Genomic DNA, 24,615 nt, shown 5'->3' on the forward strand with positions numbered 1-24,615 from the left:
CTTCGAAATTTCAGGATGTACGTCATTAAGTTCGAGAGATCGTGGGTAATTATATTGGTTATTACTAATGGTGAAGGCTTTTAACTGCTCCGCCAAAGCAGACAGGATTTTCCTGTCCCCGATATTATCTTCAAGTCACTCATGTCAATGTGACATTACATTAGCAATATCGAAGCCGCTGTAGATACATTGCCACTTGGTTGCAAGGATTTTTCTGTCGTTTAATATCATTACCACTGTTAATGTTCTGCATTTTCTTTGACCTACAACGACATACCCACCTCTACTGGCGTCATGACTAAGAAAGTAGTTTATGTGGCCGACATACGTACGCAGATGCAGAAAGAAGTGGACTACTGTAAGCTAGGCTTTGTAGGTAGCTACGTGTGGGCAGTAGGACAGAGAGAGGCTATCAGACGGAAGCCATTAGCTATCTAGGGACTGCTCTTAAGAATTTCCCCTGTAACCTTCACGGTCGGTAATGGATGCTCCACAGATAACGATGAGTAACTCAAATACTTGTCTGAAATTGCAGATCTGTGTTAGTGTAAAATGTTGATAGTAGTCAGGAAAAAAACTTAAGTATGTGTGTGAACATCGGTTCAAGTACTTGGAACGCAAACTATTTATTTTTGCTTCTTTTCTCGCATTGTTTCCATCGATGAGCGAATCAGAACTCCTGTAGTTAGAGAGGGAAAGCAGTAGCTATTATGTAATAATAAATTTAGTTGATAGCTCGTATCAATCGTAGTTACTGCATTGGAGAAACTGAGGGCTGTCGTTAGTAATTCTGTTCGGTTTTTGGCGATACTGTGGGTGTAATCAGGAAAATGAGCACAGGAATCATGCGGATGGTATACTGACTGTTCAAACCACAGAGGTCACGTAAAGGATTCACCGACCAAAGAATCCAGTCGTTTACAAAGGCTTAGTCGTTTACAAAGTCAAAAACTACCAATGGGTAAAGACCTGATATTAGTAGAATGCAATGACTTTTGAAATGAGGGTTGGTGCAGCTTTGTGGGCGGTATTGCTGGCGATTTAGTTTGTTGGCGACCCCTTCTATTTCTCATGATTTTAGAGTATTTTCCATATAATCTCCGCTCGCCATTTTTTTCCATTTAAACTCTTTAGTTGATGCAGACATAAATAGTCCATATTTATTCTGTGATCCCAACGCGACTAAGAGATCGTGTTCCCTAATATGGATTAGTCTCCCAGTTGCAGATCTGTCTTGTATGAAGAAGAAGCAACTGAAACACGGATTAGTTTGCTGCTGTCAATATGTTTATGTCCATTTAAAACATGAAGGTGCTATACACTTCGAAATAAGACGTGAATTGAAACCATTTCTTCCTCATACTTCATCTTTTAAATTATGTGGACATACAATCCACGTTGAACATACTGAATTTTAAAGTTTTAGCAATGCAAGAGGACATGAAGCGTGAAGTTTACTATCGAAAAATTTAGCGCCATTCACATCATCTGACTCAGATTAATCACTGGTTTTCTGTTCGTAATCAGCAAGTATCTATACGGTCTCGCTCTTCCAGAGGCAAATACAAAATAATTCTTGATTTTTAAGCTTTATCAGTTCTGCGAATTCTGTGGCAACGTTATCGTTACTATATTCACGCTATTGTATCTTACTTTCAGATTACATTTTGTGTTTGCCGTGTCTGACTATGCCAACTGCATCACAAGCACGCTCAATCTCTGTAATCGGTTAATCAGGAAGAAATTGTGATGGTGAAAAGATGTGTACTCAGGCAATAAATGTTGGCACATGTTAATTTTGACACACACTGATATAATGACCCTTTTATGAGCCTTGCTAGGTTGGTTATTGTGCTTCTGGGTAAGTCTTACGACAAACTTTTGTTATTTTCGACGAGTGAATGCGAGAGGGAAAACATGAACAATGCTACAACTCCACAACATATGAGCAATTAACGAATTACGCTGCAATTGTTTCGTAATAAGCTAAACAACTAGCAGCAAACTGATGCAGGCAGATCGTCAGAATGAGAAAGGTCCATTGAAATACATCAGTACGCCTACCAATTCATCTCTCACAGCTCGAGCAGATCCTCTAAAACAATGGTGTGTGACGAAGCCGACATGTGCAAACGTTTCGTGCCTCAGTATACATCATACATTCAAGATTTCTTCCTAATTTTTCGAGGAATGTGTGCGCATGTACTTGGTGTCGCAGAACTGTTGCGTTAAACTTCGAACGGTTATAGATGTCTTGAGGAGCAAATCAAGAATGGGAACCTGTGTCTGGAAACGTCATCCAACGAGAGCGTCGAAATTATAGGCGCTAGTGCCTGCCAATAGGCCATCGCTTCGGCAGCAAATGTGGCTTTGCACGCTGACTGACTGTAGGCGGAACGTCTCGCAATGTTTGTTATTCAGTGATTCTCACGATCGCCAGTGGAGGAGATTGAGCTACCTGCTGCGTAGACAGGCCTTGTCTCCTATGAATGCGACGCTCTATTGCCGTGATGCATGACTGTTTCGGGCACTGGTTTACGTATCCAGTTTTTGTCCTATATACCGAAAAACTTTTCGATTCGCCTGAAAGCCTCTAAAGCCTCCATTCATAGGACACAAGGTTTTTGAACGCAGCAGCTAGCTCGATCTTCTCCACTGACGATCGTGAAAACCAATTGCGACCACGTAATAACAAACAACATTGCGAGAAGTTCCGCTTACGGACCGTCGGTGTACAGAGTCACATTTACTGCCGAATGGGTGGCCTAATGGCAGGCGCCAAGGAATATAAACTTCGACGCTGTGTAGCGTCGTTGGATGACGTTTCCGGATGTGGGGTCCCATCCTCGATTTCTTCCTCAAGACATCCTCTACAGCCCCTCCACGTTTGTTGTAACATTTCTAGGACACCCTGTATCTGTAAGCATGTATGTCTGTGGTTGAAATAGAATGATAGTGACAGCGCGGAAAATGTAGTTTGAAGATAAGACAATAAACATAAACGAGAAACAGTAGCGATAACAGTGTCCACGTTCTACACTACTGGCCATTAAAATTGCTACACCACGAACATGACTTGCTACAGACGCGAAATTTAACCGACAGGAAGAAGATGCTGTGATAGGCAAATGGTTAGCTTTTCAGAGCATTCACACAAGGTTGGCGCGGGTGGTGACACATACAAAGTGCTGACATGAGGAAAGTTTTCAACCGCTTTCTCATATACAAACAGCAGTTGACCCGCGTTGCCTGGTGAAACGTTGTTGTGATGCCTCGTATAAGGAGGAGAAATGCGCACCATCACGTTTCCGACTTTGATAAAGGTCGGATTGTAGCCTATCGCGATTGCGATTTATCGTGTTGCGAAATTGCTGCTCGCGTTGGTCGAGATTCAATGACTGTTAGCAGAATATGGAATCGGTGGGTTCAGGAGGGTAATACGGAACGCCGTGCTGGATCCCAACGGCCTCGCATCACTAGCAGTCGTGCTGACAGGCATCTCATCCGCATCACTGTAACGGATCGTGCAGCCACGTCTCGATCCCTGAGTCAACAGATGGGGACGTTTGCAGCAGCACGGACTATCAGATCCGAGACCATGGCTGTGGTTACCATTGACGCTGCATCACAGACAGGAGCGCCTGCGATAATGTACTCAACGACGAACCTGGGTGCACGAATGGCAAAAAGTCATTTTTCGGATGAATCCAGGTTCTGTTTAAAACATCATGATGGTCGCATCCGTGTCTGGCGACATCGCGGTGGTCGCACATTGGAAGCGTGTATTCGTCATCGCCATATTGGCGTAACACCCGGCGTGATGGTATGGGGTGCCATTGGTTACACGGCTCGGCCACCTCTTGTTCGCATTGACGGCAATTTGAAGGGTGGACTTTATATTTCAGATGTGTTAAGACCCGTGGCTCTACCCTTCATTCGATCCCTGCGAAACCCTACATTTTAGCAAGATAATGCACGACCGCGTGTTGCAGGTCCTGTACGGGCCTTTCTGGATATAGGTAATGTTCGACTGCTGCCGTGGCCAGCACATTCTCCAGATCTCTCACCAATTGAAAACGTCTGGTCAATGGTGGCTGAGCAACTGGCTTGTCACAATACGCCAGTCACTACTCTTGATGAACTGTGGTATCGTGTTGAGCTGCATGGGCAGCTGTACCTGTACTTGCAATCCAAGCTGTGTTTGACTCAATGCCCAGGCGAATCAAGGCCGTTATTACGGCCAGAGGTGGTAGTTCTGGGTACCGATTTCTCAGGATCTATGCACCCAAATTGCGTGTACATGTAACCACATGTCAGTTCTAGTATAATATATTTGTCCAATGAATACCCGTTTATCATCTGCATTCCATCTTGGTGTAGCAATTTTAATGGCCAGTAATGTGGATAGAGGAAGTAAACAAGCGCCTACTGATGGTGGCGAAATTTGTTTAGGAAGAGATGTATGCTTGGGTTTTGGTATATGGTTAACGGTGTTAATTAAAGAAAGAGAAATTTGCTTACTCAGTTATTCCTCATGGCAGCGATATTAAAAACAGCGTGTTTTGAACGTGTTTATTAGATAAGCAAGATAACACCCGGAACGTGGTTCGAATCCCTCCTGATAGTGCGAACGAACGGTGTTTCTGCGAATTATGGGAAAGCAGAGAGTGGTGTGGATGTGGAGGCAGTGTGTGAACATGTGAGGAGTGCGTGCCGACCACGATGCTGGACAGCCGCGGGGCGGACAGCGACGCCGATGGCGGCGGGGGCGGCGGAGGCGGCAGCGGGGGCGGCCCGCGCTGCTCGGACGTGGCGGACAAGCTGCAGCAGCTGTTCGGCTGGCGGCAGACGTACAAGGTGCACAAGCGCCACCGCGGCCTGTCCCACCGGCAGCAGCTCACCGCCACCATCAGCGCGCCGGCAAACTCCACGGTGAGTGACAAACCTCACCGTGACTCCAGATCACCATTCACTCCATATTCAGCATATCCTAATGTTGTCCCTGAAGGCAAACATCTTATCAGTCTAGCTAGCTGTGAAAGTATCTTTGAAGGGTGCTACAGTAGGTGTTCCCCAAAGGTTTGTGCGTGAGGCGGAATCCAAAACTTTCGGGACGGGTGCTGCCATCTGGAAAGAAGTAGTGGATCTTTGTACTGCTAGGTGGCGAGAGGTGCATATCTGACGAGTCAGTGTGCGGGGTGGCAGTCAGCTGGGAGGATGCGTTGCGTGTCCACAGTGGTTTCAGTAATACTGTGTTTGGTGTGTGGCGATTTTACGATGTATCGTCAGACCGTATCTGATGATCCAACCTTCTTGTCACGGGTTATCACCGGCGACGAGAGCTGGATTTACGGTTATGGCCCAGAGACAAAGCAACAATCGTCCCAGTGGAAGAGCCCAGGCACTCAAAGACCCAAAAAAGCGAGACAGGTCAAGAGCGAAGTGAAGAGCACTATCATCGTTTTCTTTGATACCAAGGGAATTGTGCACAAAGAATTCGTCCCACCCAACCAAACAGTGAATTGAACACACTACTGTGACGTTTTGCGACGGCTCCGTGAAAACGTGCTGCGACGACGGCCCGAACTTTGGCGTCAAGGGAACTGGCTGCTGCATCACGACAACGCGCCCTGTCACACGTCCTTCCTCACCAGGATCTTTTTTGGCTAAAAACAACATGGCAGTTTTACCCCACATACAGTACTGGACAGATTTGCCACCTTGCGACTTCGCGCCATTCTCAAAACTGAAACTCAAGTTGAAAGGCCGTCGGTTCGACACTCTAGAGAGGATTCAAGAAGCATCGCTGGCGGTGATAAACACGCTCGAAGATTTCCAGAAAACGAAACTTCCTGGCAGATTAAAATTGTGTGCCGGACCGAGACCCGAACTCGGGACATTCGCAGGAGAGCTTCTGTGAAGTTTGGAAGGTAGGAAACGAGGTACTGGCAGAAGAAAAGCTGTGAGGACGGGGCGTGAGTCATGCTTGGGTAGCTCAGTTGGTAGAGCACTTGCCCGCAGAAGGCAAAGGTCCCGAGTTCGAGTCTCGGTACGGCACACAGTTTTAATCTGCCAGGAAGTTTCATATCAGCGCACACTCCGCTGCAGAGTGTGAAAATCTCATTCTGATAATTCCAGAAAACGTTTGACCAGTGGCAGATGCGCTGGGACCGGTGTGTACGTGCGGATGGGAAGTACTTCAAGGGTGATGGTGATCGTAGGTCCAAAGGTAAAGTTTTCAACAGATGGCAGCACCAGTCCCGTAAATTTTGGATAGAACCTCTTATACATGATGAGTCTTCTACGAAGTTAATATCGGAAGTTTATAGCCATTTGAGATACTAAAACAGTCTTCTTTGTAAATAATTGAACGCAAGTGGAGGAGACTTCAGCTGTAAGAGAGTCCTTTTTATCTCCATTTACGCTCTGACGAAGAAAGGTGTTTGGCAAGCACAAAGATAAGCAGTAGAAACTCTTACAGTGTGAGGGCGAGCATTATCTTCCTGAAATAAGACCAGGATGGCTTGCTACGAAGGTCAACCAAATGGGACGTAGAACAGTATCGACGTACCGCTGTGTTGTTACGGTGCCGCCGGAGACAACCAGGGGATCCATGTTATGAACTGAAATGACACCACAAGCCATCACTCCTCATTGTTGGGCAGTATGGCTGCCGACAGTCAGATTGATACCCCACCACTGTCCGGGGCGTTTCTAGACACGCCTTGTGCCTGGAATCTGGAGAAGAATTGTGTGCAGTGATGTCCCGCTCTTCGAATACAGCACCGATGACCCGCGACGACGGGTCTCGAGACGTTCCGTACAGCGGTGGGATACCAGCCATATTGGTGGTCTGGGGTGCCATTTCTCTTCATAGCAGTACCCCTTCGTAAGTCAACCGTCGCAGTCTTACTGCACAGCGGTACGTCGATGATATTGTACGCCATCCTGGGCTTATATCTCAGCAATACAATGCCCGCCCGACACACTGGACTCGCATTCGGGAGGGCGACGGTACAATCCCGCGTCCGGCCATCCTGATTTAGGTTTTCCGTGATTTCCCTAAATCGCTCCAGGCAAATGCTGGGATGGTTCCTTTGAAAGGGCACGGCTGACTTCCTTCCCCATCCTTCCCGAGACTGATGACCTCGCTGTTTGGTCTCTTCCCCCAAACAATCCAATCCAATCCCGTCTGCACACGACGAGAATTTCCACTGCTTGCTTGTACTTGCCAAACTCTATCTTGGCCAGCAAGGTCGCCGAATCTCTCGTCAATTGAGAACGTTTGGGGCAGCGTGGGTACGGCAATCCAATTACCTCTGGTTTTTGGCGATCTAACGCGCCAATTGGACAGAATTTGGCAGGATATTCCCCAGGACGATACCCAGCAACCTCTATCACTCACTGCGGAGCCGAATAACTCCTTGCACAAGAGCTAGACGTTGACTAATGCATCGTTTACTTCCCCAATTTGTGAAGCTGTTTCACTAGAATAAATCATCCAATTTTTCTGGAATGGTAACAATTTATTTTGACCGGCATGTACATCGCATCTACTGATTTCGGTCCCATTCGGATAATTCTTTCGTGGTGCGTCTTTCTATCCTTCTTTCGTAGAATGTATTTTCGCAACTGTTGGCGACTGGGTTCGCTGAATGTTTTGGGTGGCCCGAAAAACTTTTCCTAGGTAGGAGACAGTTTCTTCTTGACAACAGCGCTGTGGTCTGGAAAAATCTTAGCTAAATTCACTCGCAACTGAATTCTCCTTATCCGGAATCCTTTTCAGTTTGCGATGAACTGTACCTATTAAGAGTATAGTTCCTCGAAGAATGTTCCAAATGTTTGTTGTATTGTCTTACAAGATTATTATTTTCTCTCTTTTGTCTTCCGTTAATCGATTATTAGTATGTTCTTAATGGGTAAGGTTCATTACTGTGACTAAGTGTTTAACTACTAAAGCCTCTCATTTTTATTTTCGAAGGGCCCTCAATGGCGATTTTGTGTAGCCCTTTCTTCACGTACGATAGTTCAGTGCCTGTGTTCTTATTACGATGCAAAGTTCTTTTGGACATGCATACATCGTAATCAGAATAACACAGGCACTGCACTACCGTATGTCTACCGATACCGGGCAAGCGACTTAACTACAACGTCTGACCTGTACGATAATATACATAATGGATGTACGAATGAAGGTCGTACACGCATCGTTCCAAACATATGGAGGTTTGGGTCTGGCCGTGAGTCGTGCACGGATAGCCAAATGGTAAGAAGACTGCTCGCCATAAGCGGGAAATCCGGGTTCGAGTCCCGGGCCGGCACAAATTTTTACTGTCGTCACTCCAGTCTACAGCTGATAGTTGTCATTATTCGCAACTGCGAATACGTTTGATGTATATCTTCTCAAATGTGCCGCAATAGAACAGCATTTGGAGGTCCTGAACACTGCAGGATCTCCTGTTATGTACACTGTTCGCACCTTCAACAGCGCTTTTTTAAACAAGTATTTACTACGTGTGTTTACTGTCTGGTCCAGTGCTCCATTCTTGGAATTTCTTTCAGCGCTACTTCTCTGACGCTAATCGAACAGAAGTTGTCTATTTAGGCTTGTCTCGTAGGAAAAGCGAGGCTGCCATCCCTTACATAAGCAGTTTATAAAGTAAAGAAGTGTAGGAGGTTGACTCGAGTGCACTGATACGCTTCTTTTCATGGCCACCGCGTTATTGCGCTAATCCGCTGGAACACGCAGACGTCAGCACGGACGATTCTTCCCCGTGAACTGTGTCCCCTTACTTTTACGGGATGAAGTACTTCAACTGGTATTTGATAGCTGATGAACCAGGATAAATCGATTAATTAAATAGTGTTAATGTCCACTTTGAAATTTTTCCCAATAATAGCAGACAAGTGCTAAGTGTGCAGACGCAGTCTGCCAGTTTTCGAATCCGCATCGCCATGTAGAAGTAGCTGAACAGTGCATTTAATAAAAAGCTTTACTTGTTTCAGTAGACACCTGAAGCAGGTAACAGTTCGTATAGTACCAGAATGGGAACACACCAATACTGCTAATGGTTGATTACAGTAATGCTAACCATACAGCAAAAAACTTTTTCTCTTTTGCCTAAGCTTGTTACGATATGTGAATGCAATTGTTGTTCATCGGAAGTGTCCATTTCACATGGGGAACATGGTTCCAAGAACAAAAGTGCTACCATGTTCCAGAACTGATACCTACGGTAAAAATACTTTCGTTTCGTCGTACGAATGTTCTGAGCAAGTGTTGCTAAGCGTTCCTCGTATAATGCAAGTCGTCGTCGCAGGTTCAGCATCATAAAATGGCTACTGTAGGTTGTGTACTAGGTGTTGAGTCGACCGTGTTGCACCGAATGATACAGTGGCGCTGATATTTTGAAGCAGGCTTGTTTGTCCCCGACCAGTGCTTTTTATAAAAGGGGGTGCACGCTTGGCAACATAGCTGTGACAAGCCGAGGAAGACGACGTTCTCGGTGAGCAGGATTGGAAGGCCATCCACTCTCTCCTTCATTGCTTATTGCTTTCAACACACTTGGTGCGCACTGTACTGGTAGCGAGTAGTGACATCCCAGTGAGACGATGACACAAGTCATAGCAAACTAAGAGACATTAGTTACCCGAAGGAAACAAAATATTCAAACGATAATTTATGTCATGGTCGCCGTTAACATTATCTTCAGATGTGATGATAATCGACAAATAGTTTAGTCGTAATCAATAAATACTAACTACATGCACTCTGAACATAATGAGAAATGGTACAAAATACGTCATTATATGCAAGGCGGTCTCTTTTGCCATTTGACGGCAATATTTTGACGTCTTTTGTAACATTTTTAGTGATCGGTATGCATGTACTAGTTTTTACAGATTATGACAGAACTATTACTGGGTCACTGTCACATCTGGAGATGGCAGTTAATAAGGTGAAAGCCGTACGGTACATCTTTACAGTAATTACATAACTGTCTCTACATTAACAGGTCGCATACTTTCACTTGATAGTATGTTTCCAGAAACATGTTAGAATCAATGAAAGTTATCTTAGAATAAATATGTGGAGTTCATCAAAGAATTCTTTAGGCCTGTGAGTTCGCCTTAAGGCAGCCAAAGTGACATTTCATCTGCTGCAACTGTTTCTTTCGCTATACTTTACAAAAGGTATTGTAACCGACTCCAAATATATGATGCAGTTCTTTGTACACATGCCCATGCAGGTTAGACGTATTTGTTGGTGTTGTGTGGTTGTCTCTCTGATAACTATGTAGCAATAGGAAATTATGCTAGAGGATGCCAGTAGAAATGCTCTCTAGTTTCACAACTACTGAACTTTCCTGTTAAGCGAAAACCAAAATTGTATAACTAACGCAACGTATTGTGTATTAAACACCTTAAGACGGGAAGGGATCACATAGTATATGGGGCTGTTCATTTTTTCTTTTTTTTCCCTTTCAGTGCAGGGCGGCTATAAATTGTCTCTGTACTAGACAAGCATAAATTGCAGAAATCCTTATGTACGAGTAGTACACTTATCCATATCATAGGATAAAATGCCAAAATTGAAGATTGGGGATAATAAAAGGCGAAGTAAAAATGACAAAGTTCATAACAAAAATTTCCCACGTTTATGTACAGCTGGGATAAACGGGGGGGGGGGGGGGGGGGGGGGGGCGGAGGAGGAGGAGAAATTCCTGTTTTTCCTCCTTCGTTCCAGGAAACGCCGTGTCGGTTTTCTCTGATCAAATCGCTAAATGATTCATTTCTGAAGTAGAAATCAAAAGGTAACAAGCGAAAACTAAATGTTTTGCTGCACTATGGGACTGTGTAAGTAAATCTAATGGCATGCTTAGATTCAAAAAGTGGGATACCAGCTAACAGTAGTTTGTACACGTAAGACCGCTTGCGAAACACTTGTACAGACAATACTGGATTGCTGCTAAAGTTTGTGGGATTTTTATCATCTCGGACGAGAAACAGCCATCAAGCGGTACAAAGAAGGGCAACACGAACAGTCACAGGTTTGTTTGTCTGACGATGCTGTGTGAAAGAAGTGCTGATAAGTTTTGAGTTGGCCAACTTTCAAAAACGCGTTTGCATCTCGAGAACTTGCTTCCAAGAGCAGTTTCTCCGGCCTTAATCTTTGTACATAACACTCACGCAGAGACTTACAGGCACGCCTTTTGTCCGCATTCAATTAAAGAACGAACCAAGATGACACTTCAACATATACAGTGAGAAGTCCATTCTGCTGTGGACTTTACTTAGACTTCAGGAGGTCTTTGACACTATAGCTTTGTCCGATGACTGCGATGCGTTTCATACCTATGTCAAATGTTATAAATTTCTTCAAGGATGAGGAATTTCATTGTATGTGTAATAAATTCACTAATTTATGATTTATTTAAGCTGAAGGTGGTATAATAAAGACCAAAATAGATTGTTGAATAATGCATAAAGTGCAGATTTTGTATATACCATGAAATTCCTTAATGACCGCCTACAGTCCTACACTATCTTATAGTTCCTACAGTGGCTTTTTTTAATCAGTGTATTTTCATTTGCTTACGAATCTCCGTAACAAAGTAAAAGATTTCCATAGATGTTTTCGATTAAACTCAAAACTCTGCTGCATTCTCTGCAAATATGAAGCTAATAAAAATTGAAGTACTGGCTACTGAAATGAAACTAATTACCCTAATTTAGCAACTTTCGATTTTCCTGGGGGCCTTGTTCTTACGATTACAGCCACCGTTTTGTAAGGTCGTCGTCGTCATACTACAGTCTAACCTATAGATAAATACGTCAATAAGGCGGATACGGAGACATTAACCGTCGTATAACAGAAAATATAATAAGTGCTAATTAACTTCGTTACTGCTGCCAGCGCACGGAAGTTGTCGACTGGTCAGTAGGTAAGTGTCAAACAAGAGGTTCGCACTGGTTCGTGATTAGATATGCTGTAAGGCAGATCCCCACTTGTCTAGAAGATGTTTTTAACGTCCGTACAATTCCAAGTCGTATTTGGAAACTTACCAAGAGGCGAACGGTTAGTGGTCTGTTGCCGGCGAGCAGCCCACCGAACCTCACTCGCTACGCATACAGCACCTGTGTGTGTGTGTGTGTGTGTTGGCCCGCGGCGACACGGCGCGCCTTGTATCCGTTAGGTAACGGCGCACAATGCCACGCTACGCCACGACGCCGGAGGAATTGTGGGGGCGGACCTCGAACCAGCGACCCGCGACTTGACGGTGAACGGCTCAACTATTACTGACACGGTTCTTCTGCCTGTCGGCTGTAACACTCGCTGGGTGCAGATCGCTTAGTTCCATTTGAAAATCTTGAACTGACCAACGAGTGGTGAAGGCGATGTGACTGTGGCGTTGTGTTGTTCAACGTGTAGTAAGATAGGAGATGAAAGATAATGTAATTGCTGATATCTGACAGGTACACAAAATTAGAATATACAACACCGAACGGGAGGTTTTGGGAATGAGCATCGGTGAGGAAAAGAATAGTGCAAAATAGGAAGAGTGTGAGAGCGAAGTGTGATCAGTCAAAAGAGCAGATGAAGACTGAAATACCTTTATGATAAAGCGTCCTAAATACATGTACTGTCTTTTAGAGGCATATCTAACGTATTTTTGGGAAGTAGGTGAATACAGTGCATGTAAATAATATTCCGAAATGCGAGTGATGATCTTATGAATGAAATACATATATCTTCCACTATCTGTTTGTCAAGAGAAACTAGGATTGTAACAGAGGTGGGTATATGGCAACCGAATTCTGTGTCTGGACTTGGACTATTATTTTGTCAGAAGCGGAAATGATATATAAGAAATCATTTAAGAATAACAACACCGTGGTAAAATTTTCAGCATGTATTTGTGTAACATAACAGAATTATGTTAATCGTAAATGGCTTATGTAATTAAGCATTATAAGATACGACCTCCCTCCCTCCCTCCCTCCCTCCCTCCCTCCCTCTCAAGGCCCCCCGTCTCGTCCGGCGCCTCACCGCCGGATGTAAGTCGCTTTATGTGACGTTATTTAAGCGACTTGCGCGTCGCTCATGATGAAACGACGATGATACAACCCCAGTCCCCGGGCGGAGAAAATCTCCGACCCTCGTGGGAATCGAACCTGTGCCCCTTCGGTTCGCATTCAATCACACTGACCCCGCAGCTGTCAAGGAGGACGTCTGAATGATAAAAATGTGTATTGAAAACAAAGTGAAATGTTATCTCCTAAACCGGTCGGTATAATAAATTACTGTAATGTTGAAAACAGCAGCTGTACTGCTTTATTTTTATTGATGACTATGGACGTGGGTCCTGAACGTGATCAGCTTGGAGTCGGAAAAAGGTATTGACAAGCGTGTTTGATCCTCTGACCGTTACACATAGACAGCTGTGATAAGAATGAAACGATTAGTAGAAAAATGGGGTGACGTTCCACGGTACGCAGACCAGTCGTCTTTCTCTAAGGGTAGCCCAGAAACAGGTGGTAGACAGCGCCTTTTTATCTGTTTGCTAAAGTGTATGTTACTATAAATCGGTCACCGATCATTCCTGTCCATACCGTGATACTGAAGCGATCCTGACGCCTGAGCTCCGTGATTGCTCGAGGCTTTGCATATGACCAGACATGCGTATTGTGCTAATTTACTATGTCATCTCTTGTGAATCGTACGTCGATCGTTAACAAACTGCAGGCTGTGAACTACAGATCTTCAACAGCCCATATCTCAATTGACATTGGTTTCCGGACATAGCATTATTGTAACTTTTCTTCTACTTTTAGGAAGTACGGGGTCTTCAAAAAGTCTCTCCGCAGTGTCGTATGATTGTTCGCCTGCCTGGGTTACCTCCCTTCAAGTGGACTCTCCCAACATTCCACTGTTCCGTTTGTCTCAGCCAGCGTCAGTAGTATCGTTGGTGTGTGTCGTTACGTGTTGATTTAAACGTTTTAGTTCCTTTGTTAGTTTGTTTCGGTTTTGTCACTGTGAAAATGCTAACCATTGAAGAAAGTGTGTTTTTAGTCGAACTAGTGTTCAAAGCTGGCGGTAAATATAGAATTTGTTCTTCAAACATTTTACCCGGAGACAACACTCCCACATCGCTATAGTGTGAGAGATATGATTAACAAATTTCGAAGTAGGGGTTCAGTGACAGATACACCGAAAAGTGGTCGCCCTACCGTTTTGTCTGAGGATAAACTGCTCGATATTTCCGATAAAATGTCCACAAGTCCGAACAAATCAGTAAGAAAGCTCTGGCGGCTAATTAATTAAACCAACACATTTTTTATGACCAAGATACAACACATTAACACAACACAACGCAATTTCAATTACAGTATATTTTCAAAAATGCCTCCATTGACACGTAAACAAAGGTTACACCGTCGGATCATGTTCTGACACGGGTAACCACATCCTCCTCTGGTGGAACAGGAGTTGCGTAAACAAGGTTGCACATCTCTCCACACACAAAAATGTCTCGGGATCGAGCAGGCCATGGTACAGGACCACCTCTGCCAATCCACGTTTCTGGGAACCGTCGGTCCAGGAATCGACGCAAACAACGACTGAAATGTGTCGGCGCCCCGTCATGTTGGGACCACATGCGCTGTCTTGTAGGAAGCGGGACGTCTTCCAGCAATTCTGGCAATGCTCTGGCGAGAAAATTGTAATAGTGCCTGCCATTCAATGGCATTTGTAGTAGATACGTCCCAATTAAACAATCCCCAACAAAGCCGACCCACACATTAACGAAGAACTGCACTTGATGAGCGCTAGTAACTGTGGCATGTGTGTTATCCTCACTCCAAACATGCGAATTGTTCATGTTCAAGACTCCATCACGCCCGAACGTTTCTTCATCGGTAAATAACACAGAGGATGGAAATGTAGGATGAATTTCACACTGTTCCAGGTACCACTGCGAAAACTGTGCTCTGGGTGGATAATCAACTGGTTCCATGTTGTGGACACGCTGTAAGTGAAATGGACGTAACAACTGCTCTCGAAGGACTGTTCGTACATTCGTCTGATTCGTCCCCATGTTACGTGCAATTGCACGAGTGCTGACTGAAGGATCCCGCTCCACATGCTGCAAGACAGCTTCCTCAAATTGTAGCGTTCTTACCGTGCGACGGCGTCCCTGTCCAGGTAATCTACTAAATGACCCGGTCTCACGCACACTTTGGTACACAGCAGCAACGGTCGCATGATGCGAGATTCGGCGATTAGGATATTTTTGTTGATAAACCCGCTGTGCAGCTCATCCGTTGTAGTGCGCTACGTAGTACGCACCAACCATATCATTGTACTCACTCTAGGGGTATCGCTCCATTAGTAAACAGAGACAGTGCATTACTACACTGGTAGACAGCAGTTGCTTACAACTGAAGAGCGTAATACGACCTCCTCCGGTTTAAATAATCCTCATAGGAAAAAAACGACATTAGGGGAAAATATTTGTTTTGATGTCCCCTACAACCTCCCAGAGTTTGTCGGTTTAAATACTTTTCACCCTGTATGGAAACCTGATTAGACGAATTGAATTGTAAATTCAACAACAGTGGGGGACACTTTCAACATTTAAAGTGGAAATTTGTAATTAAAAATAAATATTCAATAAATTTATAACTTGTATTTCACTGAGTTTCATTCGGTGTATTCACTGCGCCAAACGGCATGCGCGGCTAACACTCATACGGCGCTGCGGAGAGACTGTTTGAACACCCCGTAGTATCTGCGATGGTATACTCTTTCCTTTTAGGCACCCTGTATTACATTCCTGTTTCCTTTCATTAGACTGTGATGAGACAAACCCCTTCTGAGCAACTCCCGAGCACAGAATTTGGGAACGTGGCCACAGTGGGAGTGTCGTCGTCGTCGCCGCCGTGGCTAGCGGTGCGGGGCGGTTGGTTTCCGCAGCTGTACGCGGCTCGCTGTTTAACGGTGCCGGACCGGCATTCCAGCGCAGCGCGGCGGCCGCTTTCAGCCTCGGACTCGGACACACAGCCAGACGCAGCCATATTGCGGTCGCTGGCCGGTCACCCATGAACGTTTCCGCACTAGCCACGCCTGTGCGAAAACTGCCCAGCGGAAACGTTCTTGACCTTCGCGTGCGCATTCCTTAAAAGCTCGTCCTTCAGCTGCTGAATTCACTGTAACGCGCCTCACGACTTCAATCTCGTAGGTCTCTTGGTAGCTGGACTGTTCAGTTGATTCTTAGCTAGGGCTCTATACCACCTCCCACGGGATCGTGATTCGTGAAGCACTGTATAGTCTGGGAGACGAGTCTTCGGTACTGACAGTTCAGTAGCGTCGTATCGTTGTCGAGCGACCACGGGAAACAAGCCAATGGTGGACGACGCTTGTACAGGTAGCAGGGGCCACGCAGCAGAACAAATTCGCGGACGTGTTAAAAGTAGTAGGAATGTAAATATCGAAAATAAAACTAAAACCACTAACTGTCACAGCTCTTATGTTTTTTAAAAAATTTATTTTCTTTCGTCAGTCTCTGTAAATAAAATAATTACGGAATTCGATACTGCTTCACATTCCTGAGTTATCTGAGTGAAAATTACCGGAACCGGCAAAAATAACCCGCTAGAGAGTAATCCGCCGGAACTGCGAAAGGTGTTGTGCCAGGAGTGGGAGGGCATAGATGCCGTCACTTTTTGACAGAAGCGAAACACAGGACTATGTGTTAACGAAAGATGTAGTGTATATGGGATACAGTTTAGTGCTGAACATTGAGCCCCTGCGTAGAGATGCTTAAAAAACAGGTAATGGAGGCAACAAGCGATTAATCATTACTGCGCTATAAACACTTTAGAATCACATCGTTTACTCATTCATTTAACGTTCACAACTGGACAAAGTCCGGCTCCAGTCATCTTCATGCATTAGATCTTGAGTGATCCGTATGTTTTATGTCAATAACCCGCCATCCATTAAATCATCTAGTTGTTTTTGACATTACTTCTATCAAAGGCTCGCAGCCCCCCTGCGAAAAGTTTTTGAAAATAAAATTACATCCCTTGAGGTATAATATATAAAACAGGAACCACTCCTCCTGGTTCACAGTAAAGCACCGTATTGTCCGCTTTGGTGGTAATAAGTGGTTTTGAGAGCGAATGCTCAGTGAGAGACATCAGACTAAGCAAGAATGATCTCATTGCTGCATGGCATTTAAGCTGCTGCAGTACTTGTGTAATCTCACCGCGCCCGAGACATAATCTCTAGCAAGTGCTGCAGCAAATTAGCCACGGCCAGATAAAACGTCAGTTCTAACCACCACAATTCTACTGCAAGAGGATGATGAAGCTAAGGCTGTAATCTCGCTCGTTCGTGTTGTGCATTTAGTTAAGTGACACCAAAAACAGTCTAAGATTGTGAGTCACATCTTTGTCATAGCTGTTGATTAAATGACTGTTTGTAAATGTCTCCCTTTACCAATTAGAATTTCCTGGACGATCATTTCACTACCACATTAAATTTTCTTTCGGTTAATGCATCACGAACTGCGCAGTTCATTTTTGATGTCGTCACTATTTAGACTTCATAATATTTTAAAGGGCACACTGTTTAATGATGGGAGGCTGCAGTGTATTTGGATGAACTTCTCTCACGCATATTGTGCTACGTTTCAGAATCTCACTTGTGACCACACTGCAGCATTCGGTTTGTCCCACCCACTCCAACGAAATCCTTGCACCTGGTTTTAACAGCGGCAGCGAATTATCTGGCAAGTTTGTACATGCGGCATAACCTTCATAAAAACTACGAAACACGAACCTAAATAAACGGATTACCATCAAAATGGAACACCATTTCGAGTAAAGTGATTCATAACAAATTTCAAGGCGAAAAATTTTGCTTGAGCATCCGTCTGTCTTTGCTGCTTTACAGGAAAATCATACCGATAGAGGCTATCATGAAATCAGTCGGACAGAATAAAGGATGGCAACAGAATAAGGACGCCAGTAATGACAATCCGGCAGATGTAACAGGTAGAGATAAAGTGGCAGTCGACAGGTAGAAGCTGTGGGGCCCTGTGTCAGTTCTAGGACGACATTTACAGGTCCGCCAGTTCGGATTTCTACGGAAAGAAAGGCAGCAATCTTTTCAGAGTAATATAAAGTGCAATATGATTTTCTTCAGGCTCGAGACTCACTGTTAGAGCTGTGCGATATCAGAAGTGTACCTAGGTGTGAGACATGTTATAACTTGCAGTTCATCGCAGCGAAATGCCCTGTTGTGAAGACTACCTGCATCTCCAGGGGCAGTTGAGATATACGAGGGCGGCCCGCCTCATCTTCGGTTTCTTCAACAAATCCTCCTTTCACCAGCGCTCTGGATTGTCCTAGAACCCCACGCGTAAGCAGTGCCTTTTGTGAGAGTGAGTCTGCGTGCACCTTCTCAGTGATCTCCTCTGGTGCTCCTTGTTTTCAGCTGTCGTTCCTAAAGCATGGTATTTAGTTGCTTGCTACGGGTGGAGGTTGCTTAAATAGGTTCGCGAATAAGAGGGTCTCTGGTCTCACAGGTGCTTCTCATTGTCGCTAATAATAGCGAAGGCGTTGAATTACAGGCGCTCCGCTCGGCATCCGGTGTTGTTCCCTCCCCCAAGAAAAACACACACACACACACACACACACACACACACACACACACACACACACAGTTTGTGATGGGCCTTCGTTCGTGGGTTTGTTGCCCTGCAACTCGTGCGATTCGTTCCCGTCAGTGTGGGAGACTGTGGCGTAGTTCTGTGTCGACGCAGTTTCTGGGAGCGGAAGTCGCCAACTGAAATGTTTCTCTTATTTACTCTGCTAAAAACAAAAGTACGTTCGATTATTTGGAGGACTATTTTTATCTCTAGGGTTCAGAATTAAGTAATCGTCTCAATACCGAGTGCTATGTCGAGGTTAGAGCGGCTTAGACAGGAAGATGGTTTGTTGCTTTATTTCTGTTGTTCTACGGAGTAGTTCTTCGAACATCTTAAGATTCTTTGAGAAGCCTATTTCTTGTATTGATCTGTAGCTCATCGGCACTTTTAATCTCTTTACTTTATAGACATTTATGCTGTGGGGTTTAAGTGGAATAGTCAGAGCTTTTAAGTTCAAGGTTTAAAGTAGGGTGGTGTTTGCAATAATTACCTCTACCCTCAAACACCACATACTTCGCTGAAGTTATCCTTCACTGTCTGTGCTCGTGAATTCCGTATAATTTCTTCCCGACTATAACTCACCACTCGTCCATGATATGTTGTAAATTTATTTAGTATAGTGATGTATTAAGTCCGTAGCGGCTCATCTGCCGACGTTGACAACGCTGGCCGATTAAAGCGGATCGGATTTCAAACGATGAAGTAGTCATGGTCTGTCTTCGATATCTTTTACATAGAAATGGACTTTCGAAAACATAGTCTACATAAAAACAGTATGCAGCATTATTTTTAGGCAACGGCCCTTTAACTAATCTCTTCAAGCAGGCGTCAGAATTAGTTTTTCTATTTGGCACACGGTCATAACACAGTTGATATCGGCAAACACTTCCCTGCAGTGTTGAAGTTACATTACAGAAGCCAGTTCAAGGTAATAAAACGAAAATTATGAGAGAGAACACGTAGCTATCAATGTTCCAATAAAATAGTGGGATCACTTACAAAACACAATACATTTTTCTGTGGGTAACAGGCTGCTTACGTGTGCCTCGCTTATTATGAGTAAATGTGCTAGTTGCTTGTTTCGCATTCAAAAAGATCACGTCACAAAGAAGCACATAAACCAATGTATCTGAATGAAAAAAGGAAAATAAAAGTAAAACGGATTGTAGAAAGGACCTCTAGTGTACAGGCATTCGGAGGTAGCAGATGTCCTCATGATGGAGGTATGAAATAAGCCTTGCAAGCTTCTAGGCATGTCACAACAGTCCAGATACACTGTGCACCCAGATTTACCTATGACGACGCTGTTGGTGCTGGGAATGAGTAGCATTACGGTGCATTTTACTAATGACTGATGTCAGAATAGTGGAATCAACTATTTTATTGCACTGATCGCTTTGGTAACTGATGTAACGCACATGTTAGCCATCAGTTACTTCAAAAACTTCTGATTATAATGAGCTACGCGGCAATTAAATGTGCCACTGTTACTGTTGCTGTTCCACGTATGCATTGAAGTCTCCACCCTAAAACGTGCTAGTTCGTATCTTTCGGGAGACGGATGGTCTAGATTTTCGGTCTCCGTTCCTGTTGTTCACAAGCCTTATAGAGAATGCACGCACGAAAGAAATTACCGATGCAATACTGAGAGCGCCTTTACAATTTTCGTATTCTGTCGGAAACTGATTATTGTCCCGTGTGTTAGTTATTTTGTAGTCCATGATCTTTCTTCTCTGCACACAATGTCAACAACGCTCTAATAGGTTCTTACCAACGATGCAATGCTGAATGGATTTCCAGAAATTACAAAAATATATCGTGTTGCAATTTAAGAAACTTGTAAGTATCTGGACTTTTGCATTTATGAATTTTGTATCAAGTCTAGGGTTGCCAGTCAAGCTGTTTAAGTTAGTGACGATGGCTAATATAATTTTAGTTTCAGGCGAGAGCTCCCAGAAAGTTTTAAATAAGCAATGGGAAGGTTGTAAGGAATGGTAGTTAGGTGTTGAGTAGTTAGCCGACTGTTACCTGTTGCTGGTTTTGTAGATGAAAGAAAAATCACACCACCCAATATTCACTGCAGCAGAACTGATGTCAGTGAGGACTTCTCTGTAATGGCCAATGGGCGGTGGCCAAACAGTCGGCTGCCGTACTGCTGTAGATACCGGAAATTGCTTCAGTACCCAGCTCTATTCAATGAGGGTTTCTGACTGTGGTGGAGGATTTTGAAATGTAAACATTCAAGATACGATGTTTGTTTCTAATAATTAACGTAGGTTCCTGTCAGATTACATTAAGCATCAACTGTCCACCATTAAAACACTTTTTTAAATGAATTGCAGTATTTTCATCCTCTGCATCGCACATGCCTTTGATCCTACAGATAAAATGAATGGGATTTTTTGTTGAAAATTAATGGATTTTAATTTGGTAATGGGAGACCGCGGTTTTACAGTTTTTCGTTTAAACGCCTCCCACCTGTCGCGTTTATCCTCCACCAGACAGGATTTTTAGTCGCACTTCCACCTATCAATGCGCAAGCATTTACGATTAAACAAATTATTTTTCCTTCGTTGACTGCATTACACGTCCGTATTCCGTCGCAAACACTGGTCCAACTGACATGCATTTCTGAAAAACGGTGACGTGGTCGGAGGTTTGAGCTCGAACCACCGCCACTCCCTGCATTCATCATCAGGTAATACCGGTGTGACTCTGAGTGCTTCGCTGCGTGTCACATCTCCATTCGATCGCCTGATGAGGAAAAACAGCCTGCGTGTCACAGTGTTTGATTAGTGCGCCATCTCTGTCTACAAAACATGTCCGTGCGACACGCGGCTGCGTGCACATTGTCTGCTGGCGTCGCGTATGGAGCCGCGTGACGCGGGAGCAGAGCGCGACTTTCGCCGTGTCGTTTCGCTTTCTGCGAGCCGCTGCGGCACGACCTCCAGCCAGCCAGCCAGCCAGCCAGCCAGGCCAGCCTGCCGGTTCCCGGAAGCCGCTGCCTGCTTCTCGGCCTCTGCCACGTACCCCTCGCGCTGCGTCCGGGACTTCCACTCGCTCTGCCCTGGACTACCACTAACTGTACGCTCTCAAAGTCTGCTGTAAGATTTCAGGTTGCTCTGTGTGTATTTTCTACGAAACGGCACTTCTGGCCTTCGGTAGAAGACCGTATTTGGATTTGGTCGCTCCCCGCCACCCTTTAAACCAACCAACCAACCATATTTGGATATTACTAGTAAACTAAGGATGCGGTGAGAGGACTCAGAGTGGAGCTATTTTCCAGTATTGGCAGATTTGGCTATAATACAAGGTGTCCCTAAAAGAATGACCAGATTTTAAATAGAATTATTTATCAGGAAGAAGGGCTTAACACCACAAATTGCATACTAAATTACTCAGACAAGACAGAAGCTTATAAAAGTCCTTCATAAATGTTCAATATGTCGTCCATTGGCTGCACGCACGACATCTAGCCGATAGCCGAATTCGTCCCAAACTAAGTGTCAGGTGTCTTCTGTCACTGAAGCTACAGCAGCTGATATTCTGGTTTTTAGTTCATCAGTTTCACGAGGTAAGGGAAGAACGTAAACACATTGTTTAACATATCTCCACAGGAAGAAATCACATGGTGTTAAGTTATGGGATCTAAAAAGCCAAGAGCGTAAAACCTGGTTTCGCGGTCCTGTACGCCCTATCCAGCGTTGAGGCACGTTGGCACTGAGGAAACTGCGCGCGTTGTTTGCCAGTGCAGTGGTTCTCCATCTTGCTGCCAGATGAAATTGTCAGTCAAGATGTGGGAATAACCAGTTACGTAGCATTGCAAATTGAGATTGTCCTGTTACGGATTCTTTCTAAAAAAAAAAAAGTAGGATCCATAAACTTCGCTTTGCGGAACAGCACTTTTGATGAATCACGTTCGTGTTCAACTGTTTCATGAGGATTTTCGAGTCCCCATATACGCACATTATGACGGTGAACCTCACCGTTAATATGGAAAGTTGCCTCATCGCTGAATATCAACCGTGACATAAAAGTGTCATCTTCCATGTCCACGCTCCAGGTCAGCGCCCGTAGCGACATAAAGAGGATTTTTTTCTGAAACTCTAGACCATGCCGATTACATCTAGCTCTGTTTCAGTTACCTAATGACATTTGTCTCAATATTAATAAAAGTTAAAATCGCGTCATGCTTTCTGGGACATCGTGTATAATCTTAAGTCGGAAGTTGACGTGGATAAGTATAAGCCACCAAGCTATCCAGCCACCAGCGTACGGCGAGAAAATATAAAATTTTCGAAAGATAGTCACGATATACAGATTGTACACATGATTGCTTGTAAGTTTTATGTTTGCTCGCCATATACTGACCTGGATAGCTTGTTAATTTGTGCTCAAGCGCGTCAGCTTTTTCATTTTGCACGACGGAAAAAAGTCGCTGATCTAATGAGTTGTTAAACATAAACGAAAGTTAATAGGTGTTTTTCTACGTCACAAAGACAATATCTTTTTCAAATTTCATGCCAGCCGTACAAGAGTGGCGCTGGCAGCGCCAGTATCTAGCTGCAAATCACGTTTGCTTCAAATATGCGCTGTAACTGTCGTGAGCGTTAGTTACCTTTGAGATTGGAGCTGGTGGGTTGATACTGATCAAGAATACCTTTAAGGCGACAAAGACGTCATTATCAACATCTTATTGAGATTGAATGACGTCGTGTAATAGGACTACGAGAAGCCGGATGTTCCTTTCGCAGAACAGCTTGACAGGAACCTTTGGCTGAACAACTTGACAGAAATGAATAACTGTACATGATAGCTGGCAGTGGTGATCACGGAAAGATGTGGTCTCAAGAAGACTGGACTCCGGACGGCCACGTGACACTACCGAGAGGAATGACCAACGTGTTCGGCGGATCTGGCGCATCGAACTGCACCCGCAGCAGCAGTCTGAGTAGCCGTTGGCACTGCAGTGACACAACGAGCTGTTACAAATCGTTTAGTTGAAGGAAAGCTCGGAGCCAGACACCCTGGCCCCAAATCACCGCCAGCGAGAACCCACTGGAGGGCAGGGTGGCGGTCTGTTGTGTTTTCTTGTGAAAGCTGGTTCTACCTCTGTGCCAGTGATAGGAGGAGGTAATTTGAGGGTCTACAACCAGACTGATTGCGTACTGGACTCATTGGACCTACACCTGGAGTCACGGTCTGAGGTACCGTTTCGTATGACTACAGGGACACGCTACTGGTTACCTCACACACACTGACGAACATTTGTGCATCAGTCTGGTGAACGAGCCGTTGTGCTCCCGTTCATGAACAGCATTCCACTTGATGTTCAACATGATAACGTTCGCCCACATACCTCTGTTGTATCTACATGACTGCAATTCACATTTAAGTGCTTGGCAGAGGGTTCATCGAATCACAATCATACTATCTCTCTAGTATTCCACTCCCGAACTTCCATCCCAACTCGTGTATCATATCTGCCACACTCTCTCCCCTATAACGTGATAATACAAAACGAGCTGCCCTTTTTTTGCACCATTTCGATGTCCTCCGTCAATCCCACCTGGTAAGGATCCCACCAGGCTCTAAAGTCTTTAGACATGTTGCCTTGACCTGCTTGATCAACAGAACTGTCTCCGATCGAGAACATCTGGGACATCGTCGGACGACAACTCGAATGTCATCCTAACCGTCCCTGAACTGACCGACCAAGCGCAGCAGGCACAGAACTCCATTCCACAAACTGACATCGCTCACCTGTACAACACAATGCATGCACGTTTGCGTGCTTGAGTTGATCATTGTGGCCGTCACACCGGTTATTAATGGACCAGCATTGCACTTCTGCAATGGCTTACCTCGCGCTTACATAAAGCTGTGATATTGCAGTGTT

At 44.6% G+C, this 24,615-nt stretch overlaps 1 protein-coding gene across 13 annotated transcripts in view; it reads left to right on the forward strand.

Moving 5' to 3' along the window:
• The window catches only part of LOC126354218 (partitioning defective 3 homolog), a 468,105-nt gene that overhangs the window by 255,821 nt on the left and 187,669 nt on the right, over window positions 1-24,615 (forward strand). For 12 of the 13 annotated variants that reach the window (XM_050003686.1, XM_050003692.1, XM_050003687.1 and 9 more), the window contains exon 2: window positions 4,580-4,932. The exons of the other annotated variant lie outside the window; for it this stretch is intronic. In XM_050003686.1, coding sequence (XP_049859643.1) covers window positions 4,723-4,932 — 210 coding nt within the window. In that variant the 5' untranslated portion in view covers window positions 4,580-4,722. The remainder of the gene's footprint in view (window positions 1-4,579; window positions 4,933-24,615) is intronic. 13 annotated transcript variants of the gene reach the window in all.

Source organism: Schistocerca gregaria, chromosome 3 (assembly GCF_023897955.1).
Source record: "Schistocerca gregaria isolate iqSchGreg1 chromosome 3, iqSchGreg1.2, whole genome shotgun sequence".
NCBI lineage: Eukaryota > Metazoa > Arthropoda > Insecta > Orthoptera > Acrididae > Schistocerca > Schistocerca gregaria.